The sequence below is a fragment of the Ostrea edulis genome, chromosome 4, assembly GCF_947568905.1.
Source record: "Ostrea edulis chromosome 4, xbOstEdul1.1, whole genome shotgun sequence".
In the NCBI taxonomy this organism is placed as follows: domain Eukaryota; kingdom Metazoa; phylum Mollusca; class Bivalvia; order Ostreida; family Ostreidae; genus Ostrea; species Ostrea edulis.
The window spans coordinates 24591796-24616382 of NC_079167.1; the positions used below are offsets into that span (position 1 = coordinate 24591796).

General features: G+C 36.3%; 1 protein-coding gene and 2 long non-coding RNA genes across 3 annotated transcripts; 2 read left to right on the top strand and 1 right to left on the bottom strand.

Annotated features, from left to right (window-relative positions):
• Positions 1 to 514: 514 nt before the first annotated feature.
• On the top strand, positions 515 to 2327 carry LOC130054057 (uncharacterized). Its single transcript, XR_008802317.1, has 3 exons — positions 515 to 1173; positions 1424 to 1661; positions 1999 to 2327. It is a non-coding gene; the product is annotated as an uncharacterized LOC130054057 (long non-coding RNA).
• LOC130054056 (uncharacterized) lies at positions 2234 to 4738 on the bottom strand. Its single transcript, XR_008802316.1, has 4 exons — positions 4518 to 4738; positions 3765 to 3923; positions 3488 to 3598; positions 2234 to 3297 (listed from the first exon to the last, which is right to left on the bottom strand). It is a non-coding gene; the product is annotated as an uncharacterized LOC130054056 (long non-coding RNA).
• A 724-nt stretch (positions 4739 to 5462) lies between these two features.
• Positions 5463 to 24587, top strand: LOC125671594 (multiple epidermal growth factor-like domains protein 10). Its single transcript, XM_056162331.1, has 7 exons — positions 5463 to 5535; positions 5632 to 5742; positions 18948 to 19115; positions 19211 to 19414; positions 20490 to 22037; positions 23255 to 23407; positions 23840 to 24587. Exons 1-6 carry the CDS (start codon positions 5478 to 5480, stop codon positions 23287 to 23289), a joined length of 2124 nt encoding a protein of 707 aa, XP_056018306.1. The 5' UTR covers positions 5463 to 5477; the 3' UTR covers positions 23290 to 23407; positions 23840 to 24587.

The following is a 24587-nucleotide window of genomic DNA, read 5'->3' on the forward strand; positions in this document are numbered from 1 at the left end:
TCTGCTGTAAACCTTGAGTAGTCTTTGTAATTATAAGAACTGAATCGTTTGCTATGAATCTTTAGGAGTCTCTCCGAAAGTACTAAATCATATCTGTAAACCTTTCAGAGTTTCTGCAATAAGGGCTAAATCATCTGCTGTAAGTCATTAGCAGCTTCTGCAAAATTACTAGCATAAGAACCAAACCGTCTGCATACATTAGTAAAAATACTAGGCAGTTTTCTTTCATGAATTTTACTCTAAAATCATTTACGTATAATGAAAATAAAACACAGGGAGAGTGTTATTGGTTGCATTAGGCGGATATACACTAGAAATATTCACTTGGGTAACATTCATATTTATACCGTTTGACATTATCATATAATCATTTTATAATATCAAATCTCTCCATTATACAGTTATACGCAAATTTACTAGATTTTTTTATTCCACAGTTTTGATTGATTGATTAATTGTAGATTGTTTAACGCCCCACTCGAGAATCTTTCACTAATATGGAGACGTCACCATAGGGTCTGTAAGTCTCGTCATGTGATTGCCGAGATTTAGCGAGATTATTAACTTCCGGGTACATCAACATCTCAAATTGCACTGTGTAGAGAGTGGTATACATAGATATAGCGTTATCAATCGATTATGTGGAAGTTTAACGAGATAAACATGGGAATTGAAGCAATAGTGGAGTCGTCGAGGATTCTTCGCTTCGTGTTTGACGAATTACGTGTAATAACTGCCAGTGTACGATAAAGAGCAGGTTGGTAAAAGCGTAATGAGATGTACGATATGTTTTTATATTCTCAAATCATTCCAATTGAAAATATATCAATACTTGAAAAGAAAAACGGATTATGCATAAAACTTGCTTTGTGTTTATACGAATGTACGATCGGAAGGGGGGGCAACGATACTACATGTACGTACCAGCAGTGTACAGTTGTATACATATTCAATAAGCAAAGCTCATTAATGTGCCTATCTATATCAGTTACATCACAGATGGGTTAAGATTGTTTAATATTTGAAAATTATTTTATAGATATGCCTTGAATCTGAGGATAAAGGTGTTGTGTATTGTGCAGTCATCATTAATGTGGATGTCTGATGCCAGTATGCCCATAATGGGGCAGTCTAAGTGTCGATCTTCATATGGCAGCAAATTTTCAAAGGCAGGTACACAATTTAAAGATAAAAATAATGTCAATACATGTTTGGATCTATATCTATTATGATTATGATAATTAAAAGATTATATGTTGTAAACTTTCTTTCTTTTTAGAAATTTCTTTCTTTATAAACTGTCTTGCTGTTATGCCCTCTGAGCCCAAATTGGAATAAACTTATCTATACCCAAAGTAAGTAATAAATGGGTTCGAACTGTGAAGATAAAATTTTTACATGTAGATATATTGGAATTTTTCAGATATAAGAAGGCAAATAAAACTGTTCAAGGTAAAATAGCCAGTAGTTGGATAAAACATCCAAAGTCGGCACAGTCAAAGGTCACAACAACAATGGAGGAATTAACTGCATCCTCATTCCGAAGGTACAGCAGGCCATTTTCAGCAACCCTGAAATTCTTAATTGAGGCTAAGTGCCCATTTTCAGCTTGAACAATGACAATTAAAGAGGCCTGTGCAAATGTTGGGATTTCCCTATTGGTAAGTCAGCATTATAGATTGAACAATTATGTGTACCTAATACATGTACATTAGCTGTACATATATGTATTCATATATATTATCATGGATGTATCCAAGTTTATTATAACTTTAAAGTAACATTTTATGAATGAAATACAAATACTAAATAGGCTTCATTGTGATATTGAACTGCTAATGTTCTTTATAAACTTTACTTGCATCAAGTTTTGAATACTGAAGTACATCTATGTCAAAAGAAGTATGCATATTGCAGTATAATACTTTCACCACTAATCAGAGCACTTGTAAATCATGTATATTTTATCAATACATGTAATGACATTTGCCATTTTAGAAAGTGATGCAAGGGATGGTTCGCTGCACCTCAAAACAAAATTTGAATATTGGCATCAGATTCAAGGACAACACCACCCGAAAGACACCCAATGCTGTGATTTTCTAGTGTGGATTCCTAGTGACACTCAAATAATTCACATTGACAAAGATGTATTATGGTCAACCTTTTACGCGTGATAGAGTTTAATTATAATAATGAAGTATTTTTGCAGTCTAAAACACACACACATAACCACATGTACATATACTTTATTATGATATCAGTGGTGCATCTATCAAAGTTATGTAATTACATGTATATTTATTGAATAAACATTTATAGACAGAGTTTTTCTTATTTTAGATGAACCAAAATACATGCATGTATAGACACAGTGTCCAGCTTTACAAAAATCATTCAATTACATGCATTTACTAAAACAATGGATTTTACTTCTTTTTTAATAATGCAGATTTGAAAACCTTCAGAATGAGAACAAAAGGCTTTATGTTTGATTGTATATTGTTTAACGTTCCTCTCGAGAATATTTCATTCTGATGGAGACGTTCCAAAGGGCTTTATATTCATATGAATATAAAAGGCTTTATATTTATATAAATATGTAGAAAAGTTATATTGCATATATGATATTCATTACTTTTAACTTTAAAAATTCAATGTGGCAGGTATGTGCAGATTTAAGGTATATATATACATGCAATTAATCTAATAAGTTTGTAGGATTTATCTGCAATCTCCTTCAAAAGGGGAACCTGCAAATTCACATGATCCACACAAATCTGAAATATTTTGTCAGATCAATATCTATACTATGATAGAATATGGCTAAGGAATTTTTAAAAAAAAAACAAAACTCTCTCGTTTTCCCATCCAACATGGATTCTGCATCTGGAAATTTTATAGCAAAGTTGTGCATCCTCTTTTGAGAAGTGGGATTTATTTGTAAGAAAGAATGGGATATTAAGTGTCATGTCATTTGGAAGTTTGTCAAATATACAAAATCCTTTGTTCGCCAGGAATATATCACCAACTTGCAACTTCTCTAAAATGCCATAATGGTTCACAATTGCCAAATTAGATTTGTATCCAGCACAGATTGGAAATAAGCTGCATTAGGTGTAATACACATTAAGGTCTTTTCTTTGTGGCGACTCTTGTCATTACTGCAAGCGAAAAACTGGCTATTCATATCAATTTGGTCATATTAGGTCACTTCTGTTGCATCCATTGCAATCTTCAATTCTTCTGACTTTTATATTTCAGTTGAATGGACACTCCCAACAGTGTTCATGATCCCTTCAAACAAAATTTCATGAATATATGAAAAATATCCACAGAAAATGGTGTATACAGCAACATTTATACCCCCCTAAAATTACTAGGTAATTGAATATTGTGAAATCTGCGCTGACCTGTGAAATTGATAACTAGTCAGTGTATAGAAAGTGCATTGTTCATTTTTCCTTAATGAACCGCTAAAACATACCTTTCCAGGGTCTTTCAATTATGATGTTCCCAATTGTCAAGAATGGTTTCCTTTAATTAAGTAGGTATATTTCTCACTGCAAGTTTACAACATCCTAGTCTTCAAGGGAAGCTGTAAGAACAAAAGCAATACCATTATAGTATTTGGTGTGAATATAAATTTAGATAACACTGAAATGAGAATGAAGAAAATACAGAAAAACCACCTGACACTAAACTTAACAACCGTTGTAACTTCCTGGTTTGATGTACTAGAATACTTGTATCGTACACTGTACCTTTTTAAACGTTGAGGGTTTGATGCTGTATACTCGTGATCATGTAGATGCACTTCATTGTTGTCTGGTACAGATATATTGGTAGCAGTATCAACTTCGGTTCCTATATGTACGTTTGAAGCAGATGCTTCTGCTTCAGCAGGTTTCGTAACTTTGTGTCTATGAAAAAAAGTAATATACCATAAGTTGCTGTTTTTATTGACTTAAAGTGGCTCAATACATAACAAAGTTGTAGTTTCTGAAATAAGCACAGAATATGAGTGTTACAATCATTCTTTTCAAGGCCATGTGTCATTTTTACATAATTATACAATAAAGATATATGCCAGTTCTCTTGAAACACTATACAAAATTTAATCATGCAGGGGCCTATATAAAGGCAAGTAGTATCAAGGATGTCCTGTCAACCCTTTCCCCTTTTCCTAGCAAGGTTATTTTTTCTATATTGATACAATAAATAAGTGTTCCTTCCCCTTTTCAGACAGAAGGGAATTATGTAGTAAAAGATGTTAATAAATGTTGAAATCAATAACGAAGAAAAACTCCCCACCCCCCCCCCCCCATTTATGAAATTTTAGTACATGTAATTTTTTGCTCCTATTATTTTATTTTTATCAGTTCCTCTGTCAAAATCTTTTGTAGGCCTACCCCCTCTGTAATATCTAAACAACACGTCCAGTATATTCTGTCAGTTTATACACACGTGTGTTAATTTGACATGATTATTCGTTGAATTGTGATAATATTACGTACCTACATCTTTGTATCCACCGCTTCCTTACTGTAGCATCGACTAGGAACCTAAATAAACTACATGGCAGGGTTTTCCCAGTCTCATGTATGCAGCCGATCGCTTAACAATACACCAAATTACATATTAGCGCCAATTCTCTGTTACGACTTTATATATTCCACATGTTGTTGTACCCGGAAGTAGTAAAACCGAAAGTGAAACCAAACGAGACTTACAGACCCTATTGCCGATGAAGGGCTGCAAAATTTATGCCTATGCTCCGCGCTTGCGGCCTTTGAGCAGGGAAGGATCTTTATCGTGCCACACCTGCTGTGACACGGGTCCTCGATTTTTGAGTCAAATGATCGTTTGAAGTCTACAAAACAACAGTATAACTTATTTTTCTACATAATCTTCTGTAGTGGTGGAACTATCGATAACCCCACTGAGCCCGATCTGGGGGAATCAGAATTCTAATTTTACATCCCGATTAAAAAAAAATCTCGTAGCGTGTTACCTATTGTAATTTGTAGCTTCATGTATATATTTGTCCGTTGTTGTCTGTCATCTGTAGTGCATTAACATTTGAACAAAAATAATTTCTTCTTTTAAAGTACGTAGCCATTTTTCATCATATTTGATATGTAAAATCTTGGGGGTAAATGCCATGGTCACTTTAAACCTTGAGCCAGAGGGATGGGATGAAAACCTTAGAATTAATACAATATTTGAAAAATGTAAGGATAAGGATGTATTCAGAGGAAAAGCTATTGCTTTAGAAGGAAATATAATTCAAGAATTGTTCAGTGCATATGACCATTGCCAGCATTCTGAATGGTCACCTGCAAGAATAATAATCAACATTCCGCACTTTCGCTATCGTGTGCAGGAATTCATGACATAAACGTTAACTCTCTTCCTTTAATTCTTACAGAAATCTTGTGTACAAAAATATACTTATTATTGTCGAGGAATAACAGATGGAGATATTTCAATCATTTCTGGTAGTCCCGTTATTGCTAGTCACAGTGATAGAAGGTATGTTGATGCTTTTACTACTTTATCTATTAACGAACAGGAAATGAAGCCTGAAAATATTCATTCCCATTCTGACATATTTCTTTGTTCACAAAGGGCAATGTTTTGGAAACGGCACCTGTGTCTGTCATTGTGTGGACTGCAGTGAAAAGTGTACGACTTGTTTGCCTGGTTGGGGTGGATCCAAAGACTACAATTGTCAGAGGCGTAAGACAAGAATTAAATCAATTTATCATCAAATAAAAACACTAAGTACGTATAGAAGTGAATCTATCAGCATTGTAATATTGTATTTCAGAAAATGTGTTATATCGGGCAGCAGTAGGAGATGATGAGGAAAATAAAAATAAATTACTAGACGAAGACCTTTCAACTTTTTTGATGGACGAGAGCCTTGAGCCATATTTGAGAGTTCAGCTAAATAAGACAATAACCATTCATAAAGTTGATATTACCCTTCTCTTTGGTAATAATATAATCTAAAACTTTTATCAATTTGTGTTATTTCTAAAAGATCATACGTTGTCATAACAAAATGCTTAATAAAATAGGCCGTTAGTTAGTTCTTAGCTTACCTCAGTCAAAAAACTAAAGTCCGTGTTTGCCCAACTCTGTTTTATATTGCTTATAGGAGTTACGAGATTGATCACTGTTATCTTCACTTTTTATATTATATATTTTAGAACGTGGAGTAAAATATACAAGTTACGTCAAAAACACGAAGTATGTTAGGACTATGGATGTGATATGCAACAAGTTGGACCAGAGCGATGACATCGGGAAGAGAACTGTGTCAATGACTTGTAATAAGCCGCTTTCAGGAAAATATCTTGAAATCGTTTCTTCAAAGAACACACGTCTAAAAGTATTTGAAATCCAACATTTTGGTATGTTTTATCCAACAATGAGTTAGTTCTTAGCTTACCTCAGTCAAAAACTAATTCACTCTGTGACCTAGATTCATATGTGCCTGTGCAGCCTGTGGTAAGCTTTTAAAATTTTTCGTTGATTTATTAGAAAACACATGCCTCAATTTCCCAAAAATTGTTGTGTAACACACACACACACACACACACACACACACACACACACACACACACACACACACACACACACAGAGAGAGAGAGAGAGAGAGAGAGAGAGAGATGTGTAGCGTCAGTAGACATGCTTGCAAGGAAGACAACCATTATCCCAATTTAGTATATCAGTGTATCATTCTTGCTAACAATGTAATTTATTAATAGTTGTCGTTTTTAGCTAACCTGAGCTGAAAGCTCAAGTGAGCTATTCTGATCACCTGTTGTTCGTCGTCTGTCCGTAAACTTTTTACATTTTCGACTTCCTCTCCAAAACCACGGGGCCAATTTCAACCAAACTTGGCTAAAAGTATCCTTGGGTGAAGGACTTTCAAGTGTGTTCAAATGAGGGGCCCTGTCTCTTTCAAAGGGGAGATAATCACAAAAAATGCAAAAATAGGGTGGGGTCATTTAAAAATCTTCTCAAGATCCACAGAGCCAGAAAAGCTGAAATTTACATGAAAGCTTCCTTACATAGTGCAAATTCATGTTTGCTAAAATCATGGCCCCGGGGTTTGGATGGAACCACAATAGGGGACCAACGTTTTACATACATATATATCGGGAAAATCTTTAAAAATCTTCTCAAGAATCACTGAGCCAGAAAAGCTGATATTTATATGAAAGCTTTCTGACATAGTGCAGATTCAAGTTTGTTCAAATCATGGCCCACGGATGTAGGATGGGGCCACAAGGGGGGGGGATCAAAGTTTTAAATACAAATAAAGGGAAAATCTTTTAAAATATTCTTCCCGAAACCATTTGGCCAAAGAAGTTGACATTTACATGAAAGCTTTCTGACATAGTGTAGATTCAAGTTTGCAAAAATCATGGCCTCCAGGGGGTAGGTTGGGGCCATACTAGGGACTAAGGTTTTACATGCAAATATATATGGAAAGTCTTCAGATATGGGCCCAAGTGAGCGATGTGGCCCATGGGCCTCCTGTTGTAGTATGTGATAATTGTGTATGTTTCTTGATAAAGACGCGGGTTGCGTCCAAAGTTTGAGGTTTAAAGTTGTATGGTCCAAATTTCGACATTTTTTTTCTACCTTGTAAAAGCGCTATTAAATCATCTCACGTACTTATTCATAACGTTGTACCACATATCATGCATTATTTCATCTGTTTTAGCCAAAATTATTTGATTTTAAAAATCGGTGTTGACAAACATCCACCAATCGGCTATTTAAAATGACAGTCACGTGTTCAGTTCAGAGTTTCAGACCATCGGTGATCTTATCTGTGTAAAGCTGTGTATTTTGTTACAATAGTACTGTGTCATAAGTTTAAAAGAAATCAAAAATATCAAACACCTCTGACCAATTTTAGCTGTTCACATTATGTCCGGATTCCCCTGACGCGTGTGGGGCAATTTATAGAAATTGTGTACCAATTATATTTACGTTTTAAATAATCATCTCCATGTTTTCTTTTACATGCGAATGTTTTGAAAACTAATCAAAATGCTTTAAAGTATTTCTGTATAAAAATAATACGTGAACATTGGATCATACAACTTTAAATAAAATAACGAACAGTAACGTGGCCCTTTCAGTACTTAAATATACACATATATATAGTGAATGACATCTAAGTTTTAAGTTTTACAAATTATATATATATATATATTTGAACTGCCTGATGAACCATGTAGACATGGAGAAAGCGCTAGCAGTAAATGATTGTTTTTTATGGAATCTGATTTTATATATATATATATATTGATGGGAAATCGGGGTTTTAACTTCAAATGCAGAAATTCCGCACAAAAAATGAAGATGTTTAATACATACTATTAAATATAAAATTACGCAAGCAACACTATGAAGTTTACTGTAAACCTGTTATACTGACAGGTACATATGTCGATTCAATATATCCCAGTGAACTCGAAATAAGATACCAGATTCTTCCATTTGGATATTTTACTAAAGATAACCGTTACTGGCAAACTAGGAACTCAAGGTTATGGTAATCAGGATGAATTGAGCTTCTCCAGTCTTAACTTCTCATACTCATTACCACCTTTGGATGGTGTTTATGTCTATCAATTGATTTGATACGCGAGAGCATGTTCTGTATATGATCAATGTTCAAACCGAGACAGACTACAAACAAGTTAATATTACAGGGTTGATCAATCCCATAACCCCCACAAATATAAAATAAGAGTAGGGCAAACACGGATCCATGGACATACAAGAGGTGAGATCGGGTGCCTAGGACGAGTAAGGATCCCCTGTCGAGCAGTCACACCCGCCGCGAGCCCTATAACTTGATCTGGGAAATGGAAAAATTCGTAGTCAAAATAAGTGTACAAAGGACACCTTAGATCATTATGTCAACCACAAAATTTGTTAAATGCTGAAGAGATTGTTGAAACTTCTGTAACATAAACTTATTTGTCAGTATTAGTAAAACATTGACATGCATCTCACATACCTATACACAATTTAATAAAGATATTCAGCACACATCATTTAATGAAATATATCACTCAGTACTGGGATTATTAATCGAGGATTTCCCGATGTCACATTACTGATAGGATATAAAATATTCTTAGTGAAAATTGAACACTAACTCTTTTTCCTTTCCTTCTAATTTATCTATAAAAGTCATTAAAGAGCGCCATGAAGAATTTAAAGAGTGATGGGTATTTCGATAGAGTAATGAGACAAATCTGCACGAAAAGTTCCAGAACTCGGTGATATATTCAACAAATCAATCTTTATTCACATACATATGCAAAATTCTGTTGTAAAAAAAACTCTGTAATGAGTATATTGCCTCTACGACAAGGATTTTGAGAGAATTGCATAAGCAATACATGTCTCTTACCTGCGCCCCTTAATTGACGGATGCAATATTCAAGAGAATGTATATTAGTCGTATATATTCGACCTTGAACTGTGGATTATAACATTTGTACCAAGTCACCATACGTTTACCAATATCGACTTACTTTGATGTTTCGTTGTTCATACCGTTGACACACTACTATTCGTTTCCCATCTCTAGAACTGGTCGAGGATATCGCTAGTATGATTCTAGTCTCTACTTGCTATCTGAGAAATAGATGAAAGAGATCTACTGAAGATCTCTGAACTACAAACAAGCAAATTAGGATCACTATTGTAGCTCTTCACTCGACAAAACTAATACAGCCCCAGCCTGTAGTGTAGTTCTTGTCAAGGATGAAATAGTCCATCGTCGGAAATACACGGTCGGTCGCACTTCTTTTACCTTCCGTGGGATACAACGCCGATGTTTTCGCATAACTCGTTAAAATACATGACCTTACGTGTCCTATCAAGGACCAATGGGAATCGTCGTAAGTATATATTCCCGAAACCCTAAGGGTCAGCGGTAATGTCGGCGCCCATGAAAGTTTGTGTTTTGTTGTGCCACTATCAAAAATCCGGATTACAGGGCTCTGTCGTCAAAACCTTTACTTGAAGAGTACAGTTATACTTTAGAGTGCCTTAACTTTCAACCAAACAGACGCATCATTTGCGTGCAGCCTTTGTCCGAATATACAAACTCAACGAGTCAATGGTCACGAAAGTAAAACAGGTGAAGGAGGAAAGAGATAAGTTGTTAGGTATGTTTATATTTTGAACAAGATGCCCACAGGCCTTATAGGTCATCTGAGTACTAATTAAGAGTATCACTAGTCCCAAGGTCTAAACATCTAGAAAAAAATTCGTGTTCTGAATATCTAAGCTAAATTCTAATGTTCAGCAACATAAAACAAGATGTGTTCTTAAACGCCAATGCCCTCAAAAGTGCATCTGATGATGAAAGAATTTATATAATATGATATATGTATTATCATTAAACGATATCACTAATTTGGACCCACCCTAAAGTCAAAACCCTGGGGTTGCTGTATCAGCTAGTTAACCTATAGAAGTCCTTCAAATGATAAGGACAATAATCACTATAAATTTGGTTCCACCCTGAAATAAAACTCTTACCCTAGGATCATGAAATTTATAATTTCTATAATGGACTACCTATTCCTTCTAAATAACTATTTAATTTCAATTTAGTATTACTGGCATTAAAGCAAATATCATTTACATGTTTGACACATATACACTATAGATACCAAGTTTGACCTAGCCCTGGAGTCAGAACCTCTACTCCGGGGATCATGAAATTTACGATTTTGGTAGAGGAGTTTCTGTTCTATATCATTATGTATTTCGTTTTTCTGAAGAATATGCAGCTGTAGGGAAGACTTTAAAAAATTGGTCAACCTTTGCCCTGCCCTTAAAGACCCCAAAATAATACCGTACGGTTTCCATAGATCATTGGATATGGGAGGAGCTTATCTACGGCCATTGTAATCTACCTGGAATTTACCTGGTCAACATATATACTGAGTCGTGTATACTTTTGATATACACACGAAGTGTCTCAGGGCGATCTGTAGTTTCTGTGGTCATAGTGTTTGTATAATGAGCTGACACATACTTTACACCTCGCCTCCGTTGTGGACAGATCAATGCTATCAAACCCCTGGTATATTGGGCTTCCTCAAGATCTAAAGAATGCCGACAATTATTGGCTGTTATTGTTATCAAAACACCTATCTTGGGTACCTACAGACCACAGTCTCTGTAAATGTCACTCCACCTGAGATATAGTGTTAAATGTTTGATTGACAGGCGGCTTACCATTGATCGTCATACAGAAAACATTTGGGGGTGTTAACTTAGAATTGGGTCTTTAAGGCCCTAGGAGTCCTAAAATTTACAATTTATGCCCTACTTGTCCAAAAGATGCTTCATACCAAATTTGAAAGGAAGTGAAATAGTAGTTATCAAGAAAAAGTTATACTATTCACATATTTATTAACTGATCATTTTGGTCTTACTCTGATACCAAAACCCCTACCCCTGACATCAATTTTGGTAAAGGACTACCTGTTTTTTCTCTAAATATTTATTTAGAGCATGTATCAATAGCACTAAAGAAGATGTTATTTAAATGTTTTGCACATAAACACTATATACCAAGCTTGGCCCCGCCCTGGAGTTAGAACCTCTAATCCGGGGATCATGAAATTTACAATTTTTGTAGAGGCCTTGGTAAATTTTTACCCCACCCCAAAGTGTCAGGGGTGCAGGAGTCTTGCAAATTATAATCTATGTCCCCCTTGTCCCAAAGATGTTTCATACTAAATTTCAAAAGAACTGGAATGGTAGGTATCAAGAAGATGTTGATAAAATGCTAATGTTTACACATTTAACAACTGAATATTTTGGCCCACCCTGATACCAAAACGGCTACTCCTGGGATCATCAAATTTACAACCTTTGCAAAGCACTACCTGCTCTCTATAAATATTTATTTGGTTTCTATTTAGTACCAATAATTCCAAAGAAGATGTTATGTAAGTGTTTTACACATAAACACTATAAACCAAGTTTTTCCTGCCCTGGGGTTACCCTTGAGATCATGAAATTTACAATTTCGATAAAGGTCTTTCTGGTCTACATTATGATGTATTTAGTTTTTCTTCCACATATGTGGTTCTAGAGGAGAAGATTTTTGAAAAATTATCAATTTCTGGCAGGTTTTGCCTCTCCCCTCAGGTCCCAGGGGTGCAGGAGACCTGGAATTTACAATTCCTATCCTCCTTATCCCTAAGATACTTCATACCAAATTTGAAAGGAATGATATTTATCAAGAAGTTAAAAATGTTTAATTGTTAACGTAGGGCGACGTACACAGACCAATTGTAATGGGTCACCTGAGTGACTCAAGTGCCCTAATAGAACAAATTTCAAAACAAATTGAGAAAAACTTTTTAAAGCATCTCGCTGAAAGCTTTATAACTTGTCAAAATCTTTCCTTGAAAATGGGGGATCCTTGGCCGAGTGGTTAAAGCATCGCGCTTAAAATCACACGGCCTCTCAACTCTGGTCGGCACGGGTTCGAATTCCGCTCGCGCCGATAAGTGAGAAAGTTTTCCAGTTTACTTTCGGAAGGTCGATGGTCTCTTCCCAGGCACATTGTATCTGGATTTTCTCTTCCACCAATAAAAAACTGGGCGCCACCAGATAACTGAAAGATTGTTGGGAGTGGCGGAAAACAGCAAAACAATCAATCGCTTCAAAAGCCATATTTTTCTAAGCCCCCGAACACTGGAAATATGGGTCTTTTACATTGGTTGGATATCACATAAAGAAGTTGATACATACTTCGGCGTTGTGTCCCACGGCTGGTAATAGAAGTGCGACCGACCATGGGTTTCCGACGATGGAACTAGTCTTATTGAGGAATATATCATCATTAAATTCAATTCATCAACATGCAAGGTGAAGATAACGAACAGTGATCAATCTCATAACTCCTACAAGCAATACAAAATAGATAGTTGGGCAAACACGGACCCCTGGACACACTAGAGGTGGGATCAGGTGCCTAGGAGGAGTAAGCATCCCCTGTATCGCTTGCTTAGTTTCACTTCATTAATTTACCATTTCAAGCTAATTAATCGCAAAAGAAGCATATCAATGAAAATATATATTAAATCTGTTAATTACGCGTGTATTTTCTGTAGTTGATGATCGAAGTCGGATGAGTCGGCAGTACTTAGTTTAACGCATTCCTGCAATCGAAATCCTACGTTTATTCGAACTTCGTCTTTCAACAGTTAATTGTATGTAGTATTACAAAGTCCGTTATAAATAATTAAAAACCAAATATGAATGTCATATCGGTATGTTCTTTTGTGTTTCATTTGCATGAAACAGGCTATTGACAAACGAGTTGATGGTGCAGGGGTTCCAACAGTTTTGTTTAAAGTCAGCATTGCGCAAATACTATGGTCGTTATAACGATCTAGTTTGCCAATACAACCTATCGTTAGGTAAAATGCTGTCTGGCGTGTTTCATACCGATTGTTAGGCCGTTCTTGGCATACTGATTTTAACTACGGATAACTCCGTTTACCTGATCAAGATATAGGGCTAACGGCGGGTGTGACCAGTCGACAGGGGATGTTTACTCCTCCTACGCACCTGATCCCACCTCTGGTATATCCAGGGCTCCGTATTTTCCCAAGCCTCTATTTTGTATTGCTTATAAGAGTTATGAAATTGATCACTGTTTGTTATCTTCACCTTTCATCAATATAAAATTAATTTCTTTCACACCTGTTCATCAAAAGTTACGACATTGATCTGTAGTTTACCACTCTCAAACTACATTGCAGGTTTCAAATGAAGCATAACGTGGAAAAGTTTGGAAAACCAATGGGACAGACTGATAGTCAGATGGACAAAAATATATAGCCCCTTTGATTTTAAAAACCAGTAGATGATTAATAAACTGATACAACTATAATGTACAAAGAAAATGAATTACAGCTCTCATGGGCCATTTCTTCTTAGCCAAAACTATAAAGGAATGATCCATGGCTTTTGAGAAACATAGAGATGGTTCTGATCGTTGTTACCGTAAAACATTTATTTCAAAACTTTATTGTAATCTTTTGGTACATGGAGGATTCAAACTATAATTCTGCAGATCAATTGCAACTTTAAAACAATTTTCCCAGTTACATTTAGAATGAATGCATCCAATAACCTTCAGAACTAATACATATTTTATCATGTTTTGATGTTCTACAAACACAAAAAGAGGATTTGTGATGTACAACTTTTTTTCATAATTCATCTTTATGTACTTCAGTATAACTCTTGGTTCTAGATACGTATGTACACCTTCGAGGCAAACATGTTTCAATGCTTCTATCATTCAGAGGTTTCGCCCAATGTTAACAATAGGACACCAAGGCTTATCTAGAGAACAAACCAATTAATTATTCATGACTCTCATGAACCTCAATTGTCTCCATTAGGATTTGACACAGCGCTTCAACACTAACAAGACAACACTATAATATTGCGATTACACATTTTTTTCTTTTCACAAAGTATTCAAGAGAATGCATAATTGAAAACAAGATTTCCTTCCCTCCTGAAAAATCAAGTCATCGATGTCCGAGTGTTTTGGTGATTTTGATTGACGTCGCCCTGTGATTGATGCAACTAAAGTGAGCCAGGATGTTCTAGGGCAGGACACGTGCACACAATCACAATCCTAGAGATCTTGTAAACACCAACACACTGAAAACAGTTACAGGTAATGTAATAAATGTAATATAACTACGTATATACTGTTAAGAGATAAATTTTTCATTTGACAAAATATGGTGTAGGGATGTACAATTGATCATAGCTGTCCAAGTAAAGGACTTCTTACGTTTTAAATATCTAAATGTTATTGACATTGTTGAAATTGATACTATGTATACCTTACAATAAGAATAAATGCTATTTACATCACTACGGATAACTCCGTTTACCTGATCAAGATATGGGGCTCACGGTGGGTGTGACCTGTCAACAGGGGATACTTACTCCTCCTATTAATTTCATATTTCATGCATATAATAAAGGAAAAGAAAAAAATAACAGTGTATGCAATCACATGTAATACACGTGTATGTTCATGGTAGATATTAAACACGAATATGTTTTAGGGTTTTGTCTGAATTTCAAGTGATTGTCTTGTATTCTTAATATATAATGAATGAAAGGTGTAGATAACAAACAGTGATGAATCTCATAACTCCTTTAGATCCCCTTTCACACATTCACGAAGGAGACACCGGACCATCTCGGATCGTCAATCCGTAATGGTCCGTGACAATCCGTTATCACCGTCCAGAAACCATATATGTATTCGCCGTCGTCCGGGACCATCCGCCTTGGTCACGCCAAACTGGGGGGAAAATATATTAAATTTCCCCCCAGATCATCCCGGATGAAAATCCTCCATACTGATCCGTGTAGGTACCGTGTATCAACCGAGACGTCTGTGTATCAACCGAAGTAACCGTGGTCATCCGTGTACGAAACTTGTTTGCTGAAGAACATGGATGCCTACGTTTTGTAAACGGATTGTTCCGGGGAACTGCACGGACAGTCACAATAAATTCAGGGGAGAAAGACCGTGAAAATCCGTGGACACCAACCTATCTCCGTGAAACAACCGTGGATGGACCGGCAGAAACCGTGATCTTCCGTACGCTCCGTGATAACACCGGCACCGACCGGGACTTACGGGTAGCTACTGTGCTGATCCGTATTGAAACCGGCGTTTTCCATGTCTCGTGATCAGACCGTGTTAACTAGAATTTTGGATTCGGCGTCGACCAACTCCTCATCCGTGAATGTGTGAAAGGGGCTTAAGCCATACAAAAAAGAGGGTTAAGCAAACACGGACCCCTGGACACACCAGAGGTGGGATCAGGTGCCGAGGAGGAGTAATATCCCCTGTCGACTGATCACACCCACCGTGAACCCTGTCTTAATTTAAACAATGTTTTATTCACTAACAAGGGAATGGGATTGGGCAGTAGGTATAGCCTATTTCAGCCCTCTGTCTTGATCAGGTAAACGGAGATAGACAAAACATACTGAAAAAATATATACTAGCGGAAAAAATAAATTGTGTATTATAAAATTTAGTATAAATTTTCTATATTTATTGTTTATATTTATAAAATCTAAACCATCGATAAAGGCGATGCTTTTGAACAATATCGGATAGTACCTGACTCAGATGCACGGACTTTTTCCATGGTTAGTGAACACAGGTTGTTTATTGAAGTGTTCGTACGCACGAGTTTTTCTGGTCAATATTGTTTGGAGTAAGAAGTGTAAAAGGTTTGTTTGGACACTATTTGTTAAGGAAAGCACTTTAGTTTTGACAAACTTTACCCTTCTGTCATGCCACGACTCAGCAAAAACCAACATAATCGTGTTGTTGGGATTCTTCAAGCTGGAATGGCACAAAATGTAGCAAGACACTTTGGAGTTCATCGGAACACTAACCAGTCATTATGGAGACGTTTCTAATAATCTGGTAACACTCGGAATCGACCACGTTCTGGGCGTCGTCGTATGACGTCGCGTCGACAGGACAACCACATTAGACTTGTGCACCTGAGAAATCGTTTCCAGACAGCAAGTTTGACTGCTCGTAGCATTCCTGGACTTCAACCAATTAGTTTAAGAACTGTGCGTAATCGTCTGCGCGAGCACATCAGACCAAGACGTCCAGTGGTGCGCCCAATACTGTTTCAACGTCATCGTATCGCTAGACTAGCGTGGTGCAGACGACATCTGCGATTCAGAATACAGGATTTGGCCAATATTCTGTTCACTGATGAATCCAGATTTCATTTGGATAGCAGTGACGGCCGTTGTAGAGTGTATCATCGCGTTGGGAGCGGTACCAGGACGCTTGTGTTGTGCAACGTCAATTCAGTGGAGGAAGTGTTATAGTGTGGGGTGGAAAAACAGCACGTGGAAGGACCCCTCTACAAATTGTCAATGGAAATCTCACCAGCATACGCTATCGAGACGAAATTATTCAACGCCATGTGATACCCTTCATACAGAGACAGCAAAATCACATAACTCTGCAGCAAGACAAAGCAAGGCCATATGTTGCATGTGTAGTCAGATACTATTTTGTTCAACAGAATGTCTATGTCTTGCCTTGGCCAGCTGTTTTCCCTGATTTATCAGCGATCGAGCACATCTGGGATGAAATGGAACGGCGTTTATGCCGTTTACCAAATCAGCCAGTGACATTGGGTGATTTAGGCCAGACTTTAACCAACATCTGGAACAACATCCCACAAGCATTTCTGAACACTTTAGTGGCATCAATGAGGCGCCGTTGTCAAGCATGCGTGAATGCAAATGGTGGTCACGCGTTATTAACTTTGTTAATTCAAGCTCGAACACCAGTGTCTTTCGAGTGTGCTGAAATTGATGTTATTCGACTTTAACATTAATGGATTATGAATTTTTTTAACGAACACAAATGCTGTCTGACGTGTTTCATACCGATTGTCAATCCGTTCTTGGCACACTGATCTGGTGTGTCCAAGGGTCCGTGTTTGCCCAACTATATATTTTGTATTGCTTATAGGAGTTATGAGATTGATCACTGTTCGTTATCTCCACCTTTCACTATAAACAAACATATAGAGCATCTTACAACTGCCTGTTGGAAATACAATTCTCCATTAACAAGAATCATTTCTATTTTGGTGTATTTAGCAAGCTTATGCAATCATGAACATTCTACACATCATCTTTATACTTCATTCTAAGTACCGATTTATATCAGTATATCTAAGAAAGGAAGATTAATATAACATTTTGTTCGAATATTACTAAATAAAGCTTGACACACATTCTATCAAAAGCGAGTACATATGTATATAATAAAATTAGTACATCTTACTTCTTGGTAACCGCTAGCTGGAGGGAAACTCCGACAAAGTATCGCCGACTTCGAGAAAATTCGTTCAGTTAAAATGAAATTGCTTGGTTCATCTTCATTGGAATTTGTTACGGTATGAACTGTATAGTGTAATGTTTTCTGAGATATACTATTTCAAACATATCTATTAATCAAAGTTAAGAAAAAGAGGAAAAACATAAGACGAGAAATAGAAAATCACCCAGACATAATATATAGATTCCATTATTTTAACTATTTCAAATTCACCTAGGTTTGCATTTTTAACAAAGGAGGGGGTTCATGTGTAGACTTTCGACCGCGAACGTTTAATTCTACATGGAATATTGCCATGTGCATGTATTGCAGCATCAATCAAACGAAGTATAGATAATTTATCTCAATCAGGATAAGAATGCTTTTGGCCAAGTTTGGTTGAAATTGGCCCAGTAGTTCTGAAGAAGAAAATAAAATTGTGAAAAGTTTACAACGACAACAGACAACGGACACATTTTCATCAGAAAAGATCACTTGAACCTTCAGTTCTGGTGAGCTAAAAATTAAAAACCTACCAAGCCCATCCACTATTCCGCACAGTGCTGGATTTCTACACTCAACGATACAGTTTGCATTCAAATTTGTCCAGCCTGTCTGACATGCGCTACAAGTCAAATTATCGAAACATTCCTCGCATTGTTTTGGGCATTGTCGACAGGGTGAACCAAGTCATCCTTCTTCACATTTAGAGCAACTTAAAGCATCATAGCATGAACTGCATCCTTCTGCACAGTCCTTATCACACTCAAAACTGTGTAGACTGCAGTGAAAAGTGTACGACTTGTTTGCCTGGTTGGGGTGGATCCAAAGACAACAACTGTCAGAAGCGTAAGACATGAATCTAATGAACTTATCAGCAAATGAAAACAATATTATAAGTACATGTACGTATAGAAGTGAATCTACATGTATCAGCATTGTATTATATTTCAGGAAACGTGTTATATTGGACAGCAACAGGAGATGATGCAGACGATAAAAATAAATTACTAGACGACGATCTTTCAACCTTTTTAACGGATGATAGCCATGGGCCATATTTGAGAGTTCAGCTAAATAAGTCAATAACCGTTCATAAAGTTGATATTACCCTTCTTTTCGGTAATGATATAATCTGAAACCTTTATCAATTTGTGATATTTCTGTTACAGTGTCATAACAAAATATTTTAATTAATAAAATGTTATGTATTTTAGAACGTGGTGTGAATTATACAATTTACGTCAAAAACAAGGAGTATGATAGGAGCAAGGATGTGACATGTAACACGCTGGGACAGGGCGACAACATCGGGAAGAAAACTGTGTCAATGACTTGTTATAAGCCGCTTTCAGGAAAATATCTTGAAATCTATTCTTCAAAGAACACACTTCTAAAAGTATTTGAAATCCAATATTTTGGTATGTTTTATCTAACAATGAATTTATTCTTAGCTCGCATTGGTCAAAGGCTGATTCAGTCGGATGACCAAGTGTTATTCCTGTCTGCGTCACCTGTCATAGGATTTTAACTATTTTTATTTTTTGAAAGCACTTGCCTAGATTTCCCCAAAACTGTTATGCAGCATTTTTCGTCATGTGGAAACAACAGATATATATCATAGAGGGAATATTATTTAATTCTTTACTTATCAACACCTAGGATATAAACTGGAAATATTGGAAGCTATAACCAAATTCTCAACTTCTTATACCCTGTACTTGAACACATATCTGTAAGCAACATTTGTATGAACATTGGACTCATCTGTGTCCTCTGTCTTTCAATTCTTTCCTTCCGGTCCATAACTTTGTAATGGGAAGACATAACAATATCATGTTGAGTTCCTTATCTTCACAATGGCTACAGAGACATAGGATCTTCAATGTTTAAAATCAACTCCGAAAGATCCTATATTGTTGACCAGATCCTTTGTCACACAAATGAATGTGTTCTTTGCACAAGTTGCACAATACTAAGTCTAGATACCATTTACATTGTCGTGGAAGCTCAGTAGTGTTCGTTTCGTAATCAGGAGATCGTGAATACGATCCCCGCTCATGTCATGACCGCGTCAAACCTAAGATGTAAATATATGTAGTGATTGCTCCTTCACCAAATGATAGGGATTTGGAAGAGAAAATTAAACCACAGGTCTTGAAGATATGACCTCGAAAACGGAGGTTCTGTGTCGCGACAGACATTGACATGTTAAAGAACCCTCACGGTTACGGCCCTGAGCGATAAGCATAGGTCTAAATTTGTGGTAATTCACCTACAGCTGGTGATGTCTCAATATGAGTGAAGAATTCTCGACGGGACATAAAACCATAAAACAACCAACCTAAAATACTCATAGAATTTTTTTATTATTGTACCAATTAGGACTAAGTATATCATGCATTGTCAATTATGCACTCTTCGTTCTGCATTGTCTATCGACATATACTGTATCAATAATGTCCAGATTTTCATTTATTTTTATTTTTTCATTAGAATGCACCAACGGAACTGTCGGTGAAAATTGCAGCAGCGCATGTGCGTCAAATTGTGATGTTGACTGTAATATTACTGCAGTAGATTGTGATTGTCAAAAGGGCTTCTTCGGTAAGTTTTGTAACCAGACATGCTCTAAATCGTGCGATGAAAATGGATGCAATATCCGCACTGGCGAATGCTTCAGTTGCAAGAATGGATATTTTGGACCTCTGTGTGAAAACAACTGCTCATTTGGTTGTCAGGAATCTTGTGGCAAGGTAATTGGAAACTGTACATGTAAACCAGGTTTTTCCAATGTTAACTGCTCGAGAGAATGCCCAAAACAATGTGAAAGGAGGGAATGCGAACAAAGTGAGGGAAAATGTTTGGCGTGCCAAGATGGATATTACGGTGATTTCTGTCAATATACATGCTTTAGAAACTGTGAAAAGGGGTGTGAAACATCTACAGGTATATGTGGTATGTGCACAAAAGGTTTTTACAGTCCTTTTTGTAACATTTCATGTTCTAAAAATTGCATGGAAAGCACCTGTTCTAGAGACGGTGACTGTTCTCAGTGTAAACCAGGATACAAAGGAAAACAGTGCAATGAAAGCTGTCCTAAAAATTGCATGGAAAACACCTGTTCTATGCACGGTGTCTGTTCTCAGTGTAAACCAAGATACAAAGGGAAGCAATGCAATGAACCCTGCCCAGAACATTGTAGGCAATGCAAGCAACATGATTTCAAATGTTCTCAATGTGAAAATGGGTGGTACGGCCTAAGATGTGCCGAGAAGTGCCCTGTAGCATGTGGAGGGAATGGTACGTGTGAAATCAAATTGGGTAAATGTCATGTTTGTGCCGTAGGTTATTTTGGCAGCCAGTGTGATCAAACATGCAGTCAATATTGCGATTTCAACGCGGCATGTGACATTGAGACTGGGGTTTGTGAACGTTGTATTGCTGGTAGACATGGTAATCATTGTGAAAGTAAATGTAGCCAGAACTGTTTAAACTCAACATGCCTAAGTAATCAAACATGCAGTTACGGATGTAACGATGGTTGGTTTGGTGATAGGTGTAAACAACAATGTTCTGCTGCTGTTAGAAGTTGTGTAAAGTGCTCCTTAATCGACAGTTATACTCCAGTATGTCAGAGATGTGCAGATTCATGGTTTCTTAACGGATCGCAATGCTTCAAGTGTCCCGAAAACTGTTCCTCTTGTGAATCTGAAACACAGTGCACGATGTGTAGTAATGATGTTAGCTATGGTAAAACATGCAACATTCCGTGCAGTGGTGATTGTATAAACAAAATATGTAACATGACTGGGAATTGTCTACATGGCTGTAACAACAGTAAATACGGTATTAGGTGTGACAAGGACTGTGTAGAAGGATGTATTGTATGCAATGATGCTTTTAATTGCTCTACATGTGAAGAAGGATGGCTTAGTCTACCTTGTCAACAACGCCCAAAGGCCTGCAAAATGTGTTGGAGCATTCGGTACATTTCATCTCTGATTGAAATGGAAACTGTTTCGTTTCATTCAAATCACACGGGTAAGTTCTTTCTTTTAATGACAGGTATATATCCGTATATGATACAATTTTCTGAATACATATACAGGTTTTGTACATACTCTCTACACAATACATGTATGTTACACCAAACATAGAGAGAATGTATTGATAGCTGGAGAAATTCTCAAAAAAAATGCAAGTACGCATAGTAATATGCATTAAAGCAATTCCAGCTGTAATACGGAACAGAAAAGTAAGTATATTTTATACTACCATCTTCATATTGAACTGGAATTTACATGTGTGATGGGACTTACCCAGATTAAGATGAATTCTTAATTCGACGTTTGATTGATGCTGCCATATATAAAGAGCAATACTCCTTGTAAAAGTAAACATTTGCAGTTGAATGTCTTGACATGCACACCCCTGTTAAAAATACAAACCTTGAAGAATTTGACATGATAAAAAATATAATCTAAATATTAGGTCTGGTGATTCTCTATTTCTCGTCATACGTTTTCCCTCCTTTTCTTAAATCTGGTTATTAGATATGTTTGAAATAGTAAATCTCAGAAAAGGTACACAATATAGTCAACACTGTAATATAACCGAATGAAGATCAACGAAACTTACCAGCAACTTTTATTGGTGGAAACAAGATTTTTTAAAATTTCATTTTCACTGAAAAAGTTTCTCGAAGTCAGCGATACTTTGTCGGAGTTTTCCCTCACCAGCCAGCAGATACCAAGTAAGCTATACTAATGTTATACTATACTCGCTTTTGAAAGAATGTACATAAGTTTTAATTGGTCACGATGTAATGATAGTCTTGGAATCTTATTTGAACTGATATAAATCGGTGATTGGAATGAATTCAAAGTAAATAAATGATGTGTGAAATGTTCTGGACTGTATAAGCTTGCTGAATCGATCAGAATATTTGTGATTCTTGTTAGTAAAAAAATCTACTTCCCACATGCATTTGTTCCTGTTAGTGATAAAAAGTTGTATATACACAACACAAGGTATGTATACATTATATTTACATTCAGTGTATTTCTCATCATTGAAATGCATTGGAAATCTACAGCATTGAAATTCCTATAACACACTCTAAACCTTATCACTGCGTATGAATACACAACAGGAACTATATTTACATGTAGTCTGCTACATGTAAACATTGTAAATATAAACTACATGAATTCAAAATGGATGATGAATTGCAATCTAATTTAAATTTAAATTTTTAGGATATGGACATCTTAGAACTGTTTTCTCAAACTGATTTTGATTCCGTGCTGGTGAAATGACCAGAAAGCAGTCACTTAAATGTAAATCTACATGTTGAAGAAAAACCTGAATTGCCTGAAACACCCATGTCCTCTGATCAGCCACAAGCAAAGGTATCAATCATAGCAACAATTAATATATCTTAATAAGATTTTTTTAATAAATATAAATACATGAATTAACTTCTAACTTTAAAGCAAAACAATGTAGTAGGCCTATGTACAACCTTTGTTTTGAAATTGATGGAAATTAGTAAAACTTGAATGTGGTTTTAAATCAACCCATTTTCCACAGAGATTTAAAACTGTAACAAATGAGGAAAGGAATAAATTGTTTGAATCCAGAAACAACAAAAAGGAACACAGCATGGAGTATCAAAATTTTTCAAGATATGCAAATTATTTTCTAAGTTGTAAATTGACATTTGTATAAAAATCTTTCCAGAGTCAAGTTCTTTGTATGAATTACTTAAACAAACACAAGACTCCAAAAGTTACACAATTTTTCTAAAACATGATTGCAATACCCATTTCTAAATCTTGTAGACTGGAACATGGAAGTCTTTGGTACCTCATTAGACATGCAGACAGTAGAAATTTCCACACTTTCGAATCACCTATTACGATTCTATTGTAAAGCTAGGCCAAAAGGAAAACATGAAGATGAGAAACCTCTATACCACAAAAACACTATAATCAATATCAGAGCAGCCATTAATCGCCACCTAGCTGACCTTCGGAGAGATATGAATATCGTCAGAGACAAGGAGTTCCGCACAGCCAATGGAATCTTAGATGGCCTTTTGAAAGAGCGCACACAACTCGGTCTCTCCAAACCTATTAAACATAAGGAAATCATTGAAATACATGACCTGCAAAAAATATATAAGTACCTCCAAGGGACTCCATCGTCACCTGTTGTCTTGCGTCATGTTGTATGGTACTTTCTAGCCATTCATTTTGTCACAAGAGGGCTAGAATTTCACCATCAGCTGAATATCGACAGTTTTGCCTTCTTCGCAGATGAAACTGGGGAGTATGCTGCACTCAAACATGAAACCCTGCAAAAGAATAATCAAGAGGGGGGGGGGGGTGGGGGGGGTTGAAGCACACGATACTCACACTGACAAGCGGATGTACCGCTTCACTCCTATACAGTTTGTCATTATGCATTCAACTGAAAACATTCTGACCTTCTTTTTAAAAAATGTTACAAAGATATAACATTGTTAATTTTAATAATCATTAATGGATGTTTAATTATGTTTAAATAAATTTATTTTGTCAACGAGAA